This window comes from Varroa destructor, unplaced genomic scaffold, assembly GCF_002443255.2.
Source record: "Varroa destructor unplaced genomic scaffold, Vdes_3.0 BEIS01000002.1, whole genome shotgun sequence".
Classification (NCBI taxonomy): domain Eukaryota; kingdom Metazoa; phylum Arthropoda; class Arachnida; order Mesostigmata; family Varroidae; genus Varroa; species Varroa destructor.
Window position 1 is genome coordinate 48,776,055 of NW_019211455.1, and position 14,282 is coordinate 48,790,336.

A 14,282-nucleotide genomic window follows, 5' to 3' on the forward strand; every position below is an offset into this window, starting at 1 on the left:
CAACCGAGACGTTGTAAGTGCAAGTATTCGTGATACGCAATTCGCGGATCTTTCCATATATCTCATAATCGTTAGGCGAAAAATCTTTTTCAAACTGCCACCAGTTTAACCGCATGGGCAGATGCGGTCACATAGGTCATTCAGTTTCTTCGAAAACGACCCATTTATTCCTTATAGTCAGACGTATTATTCTAAGCTTGTGTGTGCACAGTAAAAAGCCCTATGTGGCGGGGCAGCCATTTCCTTGGAATTTAAGCAATCACTATTAAACCATAGTTTAGCATAGCACTAACTGAGACAGCTGACCAACGAAGCCACTCTATATATCAAGCAGTTATGTCATTTCGCTGCGTTAACTGAGTTCGACCAAAATCGGGCAAATTTATTAAATCGCATGATATTGTTAAATGGTCATTTTGTCATCAAATAAAACCATGTACCACACAAAAAAAATTTTTAAAAAATGGACAGATATTCTGAATACAACCTCAGAATATAAAATACTTACATAAATGAGCCCGGAGTAGTAACGCTCTTTGATATTGTGTAAGACGCAGGCCTCGTTAAGGCACGTCAGATCGGCCATGTCATCCACGCGGTCGAAGTTTGGTGGATTCATCTTCTGAATATCATCTCGTGACACTGTCATCTTCTTATTGGTTTCGACCAACTCGACCTCGAGCTCGTCGCCTAATTCGGCTCGAATCGACGCAGCGCAAAAGCCCTGGGTCTCGTGAGGAACCCAAATAAGCTTTTTTGCAGCCCACTCCGACTGCGAGGCTGGGTCATACCTGAAGTGTAAAAGTTAGAAACATTAAATTATTAGATTTATTAAAAACAGTTAATCATCAGGAAACAAATCAGGGTATGTCGCCATCACTCGGTCTAGTACAAGTAAGCAAATAATTCACTTCGATTTTACAGCATAGGTTTACTGCAGGGTTGCCTAATGGCAACTGAGAGCACCGAGTTGGAGCGCCTTAAGTTCCCATTGAAACCCGATTCTGCTCAAGGAAAACTTACTGTATGATCGGCAATAACGGTCGAAACTTTAAAAAGAGATAGAAGCACAAGACTGAATGCGTAAAAATCCAGTTTTATGAAAGCTGCGGTCCTACGGTAATAGCCTATCAAAACAACAACACGTGGGCGATTTGATTACCGATACAGTACGAAAGATGACTATGTAATTTTATTAAGAATAAGGTTTCTAAAATGTATACAAAGAGAGGACTATTAGACCCGCGTTGAAAATGGTGGATTTAGGAGTGGCACGCAAAGTGCAGCAACGAACATGTACACGGGACACAAACTTCGTGTACGCTCTCTTTTTTTACGTAGATAAAATAAAATGAGAACTACCTTAATCGCTTGTGCATTCAGAGAAAACCGACTTATGTGTAAGTCGAGTCCTTAAGTCGTCACTTGTAAATTGCACTATCACTGGCTTAGATTGCGTAATAGCTTCCACAATAATATCTGTATAACTACCAGCAAAAGTTTGGCCAAGACCTTAATAATATTTATCTATATATCTATATACATAGAATATGCATTTTGACACAGACATATCAATACATAGTTTCAAAACGCGTCCACTTAATCATCATGTAATCATATTAGTGTATTTGGTTAAATTACGTACTGCCTAGATAGATTCATACATTTGATCCTAGGTTGAACATTGTAACCTAACTAGAATCAGCCAGGTTTTAAGTCAACATAGATCTGGAGCAAAATAGTTCCTTCGAAATTTTGTAGGCGCATTCTAGAAACGATCATTCGTCGGGCTTGAAAAATGCCATAATTTCATTTCAGTCGGGAGAAAGCACCCTTACTAAGTTTTTTTAATGTCCGATTTCTTTTGATTTTATTACAATGCCGTCCTATCATACTAAGAATACAGTGTGTAATAGCATAACACCCGCCTCTAATACTCGGTTACTACGCCGCTCTTTTGCATCTTGTTCAGTTATCTTACAACGTTTGCTTTGAACGTAAAAACTTCCCTGATTTCTCGATGCCATTTTGGCCACTTTTCTACGCTCGAAACGTAACGTTTTCTGTGAAAGGAGCGATGATTTCATTTTTCCCTTAGCGAAATCATACACATACCCGCTTCTTTGTAATAATAGTAATTATGATAGTAATGGCATTTCCAACACAAACATAAACCGTCGAACCCTTTTCCACTTCCACTTTCGTGCCCCCCCCCCCCCGATTTTCTTTAGGGGAAAAGAAAAAGACGCGGGAAGGAGGTCAATCACTCCTTATTTGAAAATTACCGCGCAAACGCTCCGTGTCTTTTCTTGTCATTCGTTACATCCATGGATCCACCGAACACAGCGAAAGACGTCAAAATTCGTCGGCAAAGTCGGAGTCATTGCCCGGTGCGTAAGTCTGGCCAAAACCACAGGCAGCCTCCGGCCTACCACACAGTTGCCTCGTCTGCAGTCGGGCGATTGCCCAACGCCGAATATAGACGAGCGAGATTTGATGCACTCAGTGATGAGCGGTTCCTCCAATTGGCCAATAATATAAAAGGCGCCGGCCTGGCCAAACATTCCAAGACAGCGCGAAAAATTCGCGTCTCAGAAAAAACAAACAAAAAATTGTCAGAAATCGGCCATCTTGACTATGCCAGGTAGACAAATAAGAAAAGACATGCGCGAAAACGCTGTTGGAATAAATACCGCGAAAGAAAAAAGGCCTTTTATAATAATCTTAGCGTGGAGGTCTTATGATAAGGAAACAATGATACTGTTCAAGGGATAATGATATATAGGAACTGGCGATGTTGGCGTTGATGTGTATTTTAGCTGACTTTTTTATCGTTAAAATCTGTTCTCTTGAGTGAATAACAGTAGGTTGCAATTAATTTGGATTCGGACTTTACAGGAGAGTTTAAAGTTTAGAGAGACGTAAAATTTCAACTGCTGTGTTTAGAATAGAACAGCCGACATGATCTTGTTTGAATTACGCTTACATGCCAGGGTAGACACTGAGACGATTGCTTCACGTTGTCACTCTCTGCGCTGTGTTTAGTAAAATAGTAATTCGATGGGCTCTTAATTGGAAACCAGCGAGTTACACCAAACTGATCATCGGACCAAGCTCGTTATACTTTTTCCCCTGGATTGGAGTGATTTTTATCTTCGGATAAGTCAAAGCTTACACGTAAATGTAATCTGTTGAACTGAATAATAACTTGAATGATTAACTGCAACATAATAAATGCTTGAAGTTTTATGTTCGTAACTTAGATCGTTAGGCATTGCTTCAGACAACTAGTTTTTCCAACGCGAAACAAACTGTGGTTACATCCGGATTCGAACTCCGTAACAATGTAAGTAGGCTCGTTAATATTTTAACTGTTAATATTTAAGCTGTACGACGCATTATCTATAAACTTACTTTACGACTGCTGCTGCTGCTGGAAGTAGTAACTGCTAGCATTTATAGACGTATACCAAATGTTCTTGGGAGTAGAGCTAATTATTATTGGCGGTTCCGAAACGTTTTTGACATGGCAGAAGATTGTGGAATCATACGAACATCGAGCAAATCAGAGATCCTGCCAGCGGTTTTTAATAATAAAACAGAGATACAATTACTTGTTGAATAAATTGCTACAAATGAGTATTAAAAGTAAGACCACACAGGTAATCATCGTACCAATGCGCAGCTGATCGAACAGGTCATGGAATCACCTGGTCAACTGAAACGACCCACTGGTACACCAAGGTCTAGAAATCCCAAAGAAAACACTTTAAACCCATGCCGTCTTAAATGAGGTTCGTTTCCGATTATTCCGTTACGCACTCAACATGCTCTACTACTCACCACGAACACGTTTGAGAACGGTTGAAAACCAAAAGGAACCCTCTTTAATTCCATTTTGCAATTCTGTACCGTTATAACAACCGCTTATAAAAAATATTTTGAGGGGATTTAAATTACATCAGTGCTTTAGAAAGATCAGTGCTATATTGTAGTTAACCACATAGGAAAAAATATATGAGTTAGTTGCCAGGAACTCTGCCCGCATTCGGGACAATAATGGCATGCAGCTTCAGACGAAACCTACATAAATGCATGATGTGTATGCGTCGGGTGGCCTCACAACTACGTTTAACGAAAATTATGTTTTATACCGCAAATCGCTGCCTGTCTTAATTGGGAAGAGAATAAGTTATTACAGCAGATATCTGCGTCTATTATATATTAATCTACGCAACTACTAAAGATCCAGGATAACAAGTTTGCTCGAACTAATGGACTGAACTCATCTCTTTTACAGTCAGTATAGTTGCGCCCTGAAAAGAGCTGACACCAATATGGACCCAATCCGACATATGCTTACTTTCCTGCAAAAGCCACCGCTTCCTACATTCCTACTGCGCTACGTGATTCCACTCGATTCGAAATTAGCCTGCGTAAGACAACGAAACTTGTCAACGTCCCGCGCGGCTGCAAGCTATATGTGGCGGACTCTAAAAAAGTATATGTAGAGTTATTACGTTGCACAAGCAGCCGTGCCACGTTGCGGCTCAATTGAACATTTGTGAGTAAACTGCGCAGCGAGTAATAATGTGCGCACGGTTATGCTTCGTCTGAAATTTTGCTCAAGGTAAGCAGTGCGCCAATCTGTCAGACGTGCCAGCTATCACGACCCGATAGATAGGTCCACGAGACAGAATTGAATATCGTCTGTAACTGACGAGTCGTCCAGGCTGCCCTGTCATCGCTAAATCCTTCAATATATTAGGTACATAATGCCTAAAAACTGCTTTAAATAACGAGGTGCTCGGATAATTGTCGATACGTTCCGATCGACAAAGCATGCACGAGAAGAAAACATGCGCAAGCGGCACACGATGTGAGAATCACCGTTCAATGTGGGCCGTATGGAAATGCGGGAATAACCAAACAAGGTGACGGGGTCGATTAACATTCAAGCAGTAGTCTGCAAAGGTCAAGTGTAATACGCAGTAAATGTTAGAGCAGGTTGGTAGTGTAAGTGCTAGATGGGAGCAGAGCCACTGAAGAGTGGAACTCTTTAGCCATTTTACGCAAAAAAGGGTACGTGGTCCACGTTCGACTGCAACGAGATGACGGTTGCTAATGGATCAACTAAACCAACCAGGCAAAACTAGTGCAACGAATTACGCTCAGGAGATTTAAGACTATCGTTTTACACAACTAATTAGTTATAAAGTATGCCCTGCAAATCAATTTTTTTTTGCTGACGTTCGACCAGGTCGATAAACTAACGGCTAAGCTAAAACGATTTAGGTGGGCCGTGTTAGTACAACGTAAAAAACGTTACTGTTTGGTTTAGGCTGGCTATACTACCAATGTTTTAACATGTTAAATCACCAATATAAACACGCATGGCGCAGGGCTCGCCAGCCCGTATGCAAGACAGTGCAAGGCGAAGTTTATCGGATCTTCTACTGTGCTATGAAATGTCTTTGTTAGTTAATGTGTTTATTGAATCCAAATTAGCCCCGTAGGCTAGTCAGACTGGGTAGATTTTTTTGGTCAGAAGAACTTTTTTCACGCGCGTGAGATCGAGCTGACTATACGAATATTCTTAAAATTTAATTTAAGCTTCATATTGAACTGTTGTTTGTCTTTACGAGCTAGTGTAAATTAAGATTTTTGAAATTTGCAACTTCTTACTTTTCTGCGATTTTGAGAATAAATGGCCGATATTAGACGTTACTTCCACCAAAAATATTTAGTGATTAAAAGCAAGTGGAACATGAAGACGGCGGGTGGCGCTGTACTTGTATAATAAATCCGAGAGTAAATTCGTTTATAAGTTCCAAAGATCGGTAAGAACGCTTTACCAGATTTGGAAATTCAGTGTTAGCTAAACCAGTTCTAATAACGTTTCTATACATGACAACTTACAGGCAGGTAACGTCAAAGATATACATGGAAATAGACATCCCGAAGTAAAAGTTCAAAAATACGAATTACGTTATTAAGAAACAAGTTGTTCGATATCACTAAGAAGATTGCCTATATATACACGTGTCTATAAATAGGTAAAAATGGAATCTAGAAATGCAAATGGCCGAAAAATGACGCCGCCCTGTGAGTTGCCAGTTGTGGCAAAAAACAGATATCAAGACGTAAAAGAGGTTTTCGAAAATCCTAAGCATTCGATCAAACACATTTGTGCTGCACCGAAACTATAAAATGAAATAAATTGACGCAGATAAAAAGATCCAAGAAATGAACATTTAGTCCCTAACTTTTACCGTCGCTGAAAATCATCGGACGGCGAACTATTAAGAAATCTGCAATTACATTATACATTATAGACGAATAATGTGGGTGTCGGTATCAGTTGTGTTCTGGCAAATAAGAAAAAGTAATCTTAACCATCGGCGCCGCTAAGTCGCATCCCGTTAACGCTACTAGGTTCTGGAATGCTCTACTAAAAAACTCCTGTTACCAAGCGAAGTGCGCGTAGCCGCTCGTTTTGAAGCATGCATAAGTAAATAAGCGTACGAAAAGGCCAGTCAAACCTTATTGTAAACGCCGGTAAGTGCCGTCAAATATTGTCAGAGGTAAATATGATATGGAAAGAGCCACGGTAAGTTCAAAATATTAGTTATCCAGTTAGCTTGAGAAAGAGATATTCATGGGAGCACTTTTGAGTCATGGTAAATACACGTGCAAGTACATTTATCTCGACACTTGACAAATGGTAGCTGTCTGTCCAAGTTTTTCAAATTCGAGAGACAGAACAATAGTTTTTGCCTGCTTTGCTGTTTTCCATCGCCGTTCAAATATCCATACGCTGAGCTATCAATTATACGTATCATCCTTCTGTTGAAGGCTTCGCTTATTGTAATGCCAAACGTTGGTTGATTGCTACTGTATTAGTGTACCAGAAGGCTTACAAGCCAAAATGAGCTAAAAAAATAAATTAATATTTTGGTTTTATAAATGTCAAAAGCATGCAGGAGTAAACATTGCGCACCAAAATTCGAAATGCCGAAATGTATTCGCCTGAATCAAAAACAATATGCAACTTGATTGATATAGGCCTCTACTACTACTACCCAGTAAATGGGTGAAGGCAGTGAGGCTCAAGATCTGCTGTCATATCGACCGTGTTAAATGCGCAACGGTCTTGAACGTGACAACATAGACATTAAGACGCCTTATACACGACGTGCTGCTCACCGACAACAAAAAAGTTGCCCAACGGGTTTCGTTGTTCATTTCGTTGTTGAATCACCGTTCATCGGCGACTTAACGAACAGCTCGATAGGACTGCACGGCTATAGTCAACTACAGTAGCTAACCAGTAAATGGGAGAAACAGAGCGCTAGAAAAGCATCGGAGGAGGAACACGAAATGAAGCTTTTTTTTCTTTTTTTCCTACTATTCTTGAGATGTGATTCCTCAGTGTCGTGGTTAATTCTATTAGCTACCGCCGCTGCATTCGCCATCGCCAGCAGCGTCACTGCACTCTAACACCATCAACGTTGCGGCTGACACTAAATCGTTCGGGCTGACGGCAGGCTAGTCGCCGCGCGCGCCGCTGTTGTTGTTGCTGGCAACGGCAGACGAGACTGGGAGCGACATGCCGGTCAACATGGACAACGGACGAGCTGCATCATCACTATCATCATCAATCGTCTCTACAGCTTACCCTACAATATGCCAAGCAAGCGAGATGGGAGGCCGATGAGACTAGGGATGGAATTCAGAAACACAGTCCCGAGAGGACGTTGACGACAGGAATCTGTTGGCATGATCTGCTACTGTGTCCGTGTCTGTCTATAGACACATAGAGAAACGTGTGACCAAACTATCTGCATAGCCGTGCAATTTCAAACAATAGTTCCTGCCTTTTTAATATATTGCTGACCGGTCCGTATAGATTCGCTATCGCAGCAGTAACAGTAGCAGCTTAATCATTGGTATACGGTGTACAACAACAGCGCTTTTAACTTACGATAAAGTAGATGCACTTCGATATATATATATATATATATATAATGAAAATGCCTTTCAGAGAGAAAGGTTTAGGCTGGAAAGAAAGAAGTTTGTTTCTCATGAGTTGCTAGAACTCCTTCTCGGAAAGTTTGCACAGAAGCTGGAGTCACAAATCATATGCTTTCGGCTTGTTTACCCCACAAAGCGTAGTATTAATTTAGGCGGTCGTAAACAGGGGGTGGATACTGTTACCTTTTGCACGTTGCTGTTTTTAAACTCTCTTAAGGATATCTCAGGAAAATAGTCAATAGATAAAACAAAACAGAAAAAGATCATTATGAAACGTCCATTATAACTTTATTTACTTTGATACGTGCATATTTATTATAATGGAAAGAAAAAACTTAGCTCGGGTTACATCCTGTGAATAAAGCCGACCTTGTCAATCGTTGTTGGAGAGTTGGCCGAAGGCTGCTTGTTAAACAGGCGTCCCTCAGAGGTCGAAACAACCGTATTCACATGCGTTCCGAAAACAGTATCAGAAAACATTAAAAAATCGAAAAAGTATCGAAAGCCATATCAAAACAGGCTGATAAAATAATAGCAAAACAATAACGGATTCTATGAAACAAAGTATAAAGTCTGAGGATCAAGTATGACAGGAGCGAACTGTGGATCCGTCTCGTCTATACTTGTCGTTTAAGTTTTTCTCGAACTCAATGACCTCCTAAAGTCACCAACTTGAGCTGATTTTTTTTGGCTCGTAAGTTTCTTTGCGCCAAAAATGAAGCCGATTGGCAAAACACTTCTCGGCTTACAAAGAAAGCTTGCTCTTTACGAAATATTTGTTAATTCGCCTACCGACAGCAGCAACTTATTTCTCATTATCCACATTAGAAAACGGTACCGCACCTGCTTTTACAAATATTACTGCCACCAGCATCATTCGCGCTGAACCATCTATGTGAGCATATCTTAAGCTCTGGTTAAATATTATTGTACGACTAAGTAAAATACTGGTGCAGTACTAGATTGCTTCGTACAATAAAATTTTATTAGAACGATATTTCTGCGTCTAAGCGATTATGGAAATCATATGACTAATTTTCTTAGGTCTCAACAATGTTTAAAAGCTTTAGAGTTCCGTTCAAATTTTGCAGTAATTCTTTGTTGCAAGAACTTTAATATATATATATATATATATATATAGAGAGAGAGAGAGAGAGAGAGAGATTTTCGAGTATATATATATATATACTCGAAAATGGGAAATTGGAAAATGAAAAACTTCCGTTAGTTTTTCGTCCTGTTTATTTTGCTCGCTTTAAAACCGCTCGCGTCAACGAGGCAAGCACAACTGTCCCTTTAATTATATTAAGAAGCAGATATAATGATATCTAAAATCTACCCAGTGCCCGTCTCGTCGCAAGATGCTGTGTCTGTAGTAAAACCCCTTTTGGAACCCTTTCCTGGGGGTTAAAATAGGAATGCTGTACAATTATGCAGGCAGACTCGTTCGAGCTTATTCATGTTTATGGTTATGCATTTTCAAGTTCACTGTGCAATACTTAACAAGCGACAAACTGCAAGCGCAACAAGATCGCCACACAATTACCATCTGTTAACAATTATGAGCAGTCGGCGCAATTCGTCGTTCACTTCGTTGTTTGTTGGTCCAGAGTTTCTCGTTTGTAACCGTCGTTGGCCGCAATGACTTTGACTATCTGCGGCACAAGCCAGGCCAAGCAACACATCACGCAGCAAGCCAAAGCCAGGCAGATCGGCAGCCAGGGAATGGGCGTTGTATGTGGTATTATTATTATTATTATTATTATTATTATTATGCTGACGGAGCGCGCAAGCCACGGTGTCGAGCCACGTCGCTAAGCCAAACTGCCTATCTGACTGACTGACTGACTGTGTGCGACGTGCGTCGCTGTTGTATGCTGCTCTGTGTCTGCGTGTGCTGCCCTCGAATCTGCTGCTGCTGCTGCGGCAGAAGAACCGTCAGCAGCAGCAGATCCCGACCCAGCAGCACGCGGAGCTGTCAAGAAGCAACGCGGCCGCCGTCAGTACAACGACGACAACGGCCGCCACAGCAACTAGCCAGCGTCGAAACCAAACCGCCACCAGCGGTGGCTTCAGGGTGGATTCGCTGAGTCAGTCAGCCAGCCAGCAATCGCTAGAAGCTGCTGCTCCAGCGGCTTTCGACCGTGAAACGACGCTGGAACGCTGACGTTGTAACGGCCGCATTGAATGAAACAGGCTTTGAGTTGAATTATGAATTTCAGTTTAGCGGCACTGTAAAGAGAAGATTTAGAGAGAACACGCGAAGTATAGAAAAACGGGCTCTTTCTCATATACGAATAAGGAAACAACTTTGTAGTTCAACACAAAGAAGACCTTCGTCAATGTACGCGAGACTAAGGGGGCGATGGCATTTGGTCAGGTTATTGAAAAATAACAGGCTCAAGATCTGTGACACACTAAATAATCCAGAATAGATTCGACAGTCAATCCACGACACTCAAGTCGAATTAAATTATGCTTAATGGTTACGAGACTAGTGTCCGCTTAAATCACATTAGTACAGATCTTTATAGTGAAGGAGAACGTGTCAGGTATTTTTGCGATTTGCCCACTTACACCTCTTACGGGCACAAACAATCGACTACACACAGCATCTTCCAAATTCAAAGATATACCTATAGATTTAAGGTTTTACCCCTTATTCCCGTTGTTTATAGGCGCGTTCCACATTCCACCGTACAGGAGTGACACCAGATAGAAGAACCCCTCATTCCACATCGAAAAATTTTGATTTCCAGTCACAAATCCACTCAGCAAAGCAAATCCTATACATATACAGAGTTGTAGTTTTTGAAAAAACTAATAACAATAGTATTAATATGCACGGAAATGTAATTGCAGCACATTTCGCTTACGACGGCAGCGTTCGTCAGCCTGCCCACAGGCGGCTCAAACCATATTGCGCTTTGCAGGTAAATGCGGCACACTACAGACAGGTCAATACGCAGACAGACAAACACTAAAGGAGATATGGGGTAGATTAGAGGAAGAGCTGTTGTTCGTTCACTTACCGGTCATTCTTATTGGCGACAAGGTACTTAAAGACGGGAGAATTGAGATTCACCCGAGAATCCGACATCGTTGCGGTGTACTTTTTGTCTGGTTCGTTGTTCCTGTCCGTCACGGATCTGTCCTGTGCTGTTTTTATTATGTAGCAGGTCCCGTAACAGCAAGCAGCCGCAGGCCTTCCTAAAAATGGGCCTGTCAACTACCCACAATAGGGACGCTCCGGACAGTGGACGAACGTGTTTTTCGTCTTCACTATGACGACACCTATTGCTTTCACGTCACTTTAAACCTCGCTCACTCTTGAAGGCAATTCCGGTGACAGTAAGCGACTGCGTAATAATCCAATCAGGCAGTCAACCTCGCAGAGTGACCGGCACGATGATGGTGGTCGTAACGACGTACCTCCTTGTAACAAACAAACCGATACACACACACACACACACACACACACACACACGCACCCCCGCAGACTCACTTGTGCGTTTTCACTTGTCACACTGGCCAACTACTCGTATCGATACTAGTGGAACTAGTATTCTGTCGAATTTTCCACGGCTTTAGAACCACATGGACACTGCAACAACAACAACAGCGACAGTGATACCACCGCTCCGTAGTTCATTTCACGCACACAGACACGCTTTGCTAACGCAGCTGCTATTACTTTTGTCTAAGGTAGCTTTTTCTATTCCTTATCGGTCGTCCACAGCAACCTGCCGCTTACAACCTTTTTGTTTTCTACGGATCTGAACGTCCACCGGCACTTCCTCTACTGCAGGAACAACCACTAGGACTGCACCACAGCTGCCGCCTGCGACTATGTCCTGAATCCACGTCCTGCTGCTGCTGCTGCAGCAGCTGCGTTGGGACGACGGGAAAGCATGCAGCACAGCACGCTTGTAGAACACTGCTGCTGCTGCTGTGCTTGAATCACCACCACGACTATGAACACCAATAGGAATTACTTCTTCCACTAACATGCAACTGCTGCTAGCGGCAGGAGCGGTCTCCAGCTGCTTGCTTGGATAGTTGGATCGCTGGCTGACTGACTGACTGACTGACTGACTGGCGGCCGGTTCGCCTTCTGCCTGCCTGCCCGTCGCTCGCTCACTCAGTCACTCACTCACTCATTCATTCGCTCGCCGCTTGGAATCGTTGGTGGCGTAGCCACTTAGACCGTCGCAGCCGCCGGCGGTGGCTGGATAACCAGGGGAGCCGCCGTATCTATGGCTGGCACAAACAACCACAGAGAGCAGACAGCAAACGCACATGCACACACAACACATGCGCACGAGACAACGGGTACAGTAAGGTTGCCACGACAGTCTACCTCTTTCCAGCACGCAGACGGATAGAACGGTTACCGACTCTCTCACCAACACAACAGCGACGATGACGACGACGGACAACGCAGTAAGCAAAAGAGCGATCGGCAGCGACCGAATCGCCAGCCCAGTCAATAGCAACGTTTAACCGAGATGGCGATAAAAGCGCTGGCAGTAGCTGGAACAGTATAACTACTGTTCATCGACAAATCAGATGTTATTCGTCTTGTCTAAGTGTCTGTCTTCCTCACTCATTTGTTTTCCTTGTTTCTGAAAGATAACCACTGCGGGCGGGTACTGTACATAGAAACAGAAGACAGCTAAATTCTGCTTGTGTTTTCAGTCCTCCTTTTAATTTTCTGGATACCGCCAGCTCCGAGCGGCTGCGCCTCGTATTCGTCGAAAATAGCAGAAGAACACTAACGGCTAGAGAGCTGAGCTGAGCCGAGTCTGCCACTATGGCTGCTTTCCGTTGACCCTCTTCGAAATCAGCCACGAGCCGATCGACAGCTACGTTGCGTGGCGCTACTTGTTACCCACACGACTTAGCGCTTGCCGCCACCACTTCACCCTCTCACAACAAGCGCACACACACACAACCCCAGTAACAGGCCATTGTAGAACGAGGCGGTTCCTGTTAAGATGTTTGTGTTTGTTTTTCTGGTGTCAGTGAGCTGCGTCACGTTCGTTTGGCTTTTTCGGGGATTCCGTCGGTCGCAACGGCACCCGATTGATCCGTCAGCAGAACGATGCCGCTGTTATAGTTTTAGTCCCAGTTGTTGTTGTCGTTGTCGGCTCCTCAAAACTTCTGACTACCGCAACCGCTTCCTCTCTCCTTCTACATAGACAGAAATAAATAAAACGAAACAGATGAACGCATTTAGACATAAGCTGCCACTGAGGAGCGGGCGACTTGTTGACGCATACGACGAAAGGAAAGTTTAGCGGCACTTATGGTGAGAAGAAAGAGAAGAAAAACAATTTAAAGTTGGAACCAGTTGATTCGTCGAACTACATATCGAGGTTCCGTGGATACGAGCGTTTTGTGTAAGCACATAGAAACATTGATATAATATTATGGGAAATTATAAGTGAGAAGTCATGAATTGTTTCAGGCCTGTTGTCAGACCCCAGGGGCATCGGCGAATACGGGTGTCAGAAGGTAATGCTCACTTAGGTAGGCAAAAGAAAGACGATGTGAAAGATACACAAGGTTTGCTCAGAAAAGGAACCGTGATTGATTTCCATTCGGTTTTCGAAAGAACTCGCTACAACGAGCACCGTCATTACTTCACACTGTGTATAAAGCAACTAAAATAGGACAAAGATGAATATGGAAAAGAAACAATAGATACCTTAATTTATAAAATAGGGAACTGTTTTTCACTAAAGGGAACTAAGGTGGAATCCAAAACACGCAGAAGGTACGGTCTACGTACTGATTTTGCAGAAGGTTGCGGAAACTACGGCACGCACAACTGTCAGTATCATCCAGCTAAATCGTATAGGGAAATCTCTTCGCCTGTGGCCTATATCTCACCGGCATAACCATCTTTGACAAAGACAGGCCAACAAACTAGAGACTCTGTGTATATGCACCCAATCCAACTTGTTCCAAACGAAAAAAAGCAATAAACAGCTAAAAAACCTATTGAGAGTACGGACGACTGAATTCCTGATTGATAGAATCAGGAGTATGCTTATTTAACTCTCACCATTAACATCTACAACAGAACATGTGTGATTAAATAAAAAGTTAATAATCAGTGTTCTTATTATGGTCCATTCATTTTCTACAAAAAACATTCTAGAATGCCTCTAGTACACGACGACTGAGATTTCTCATACAAAACCACACTTTTCTTTAATTAGTTTTTCTAGCTTATTTCTCAC

The 14,282-nt window shown here is 42.5% G+C and overlaps 1 protein-coding gene across 5 annotated transcripts in view; it reads right to left on the reverse strand.

Moving 5' to 3' along the window:
• The window catches only part of zip (myosin heavy chain 10), a 60,460-nt gene extending 49,261 nt beyond the window's left edge, over nt 1-11,199 (reverse strand). For all 5 annotated transcript variants that reach the window (XM_022792892.2, XM_086981427.1, XM_022792890.2 and 2 more), the window contains exons 1-2: nt 11,067-11,199; nt 509-791 (exon numbers count right to left, since the gene is read on the reverse strand). In XM_022792892.2, coding sequence (XP_022648627.1) covers nt 509-791; nt 11,067-11,134 — 351 coding nt within the window. In that variant the 5' untranslated portion in view covers nt 11,135-11,199. The remainder of the gene's footprint in view (nt 1-508; nt 792-11,066) is intronic.
• Nucleotides 11,200-14,282: the final 3,083 nt, after the last annotated feature.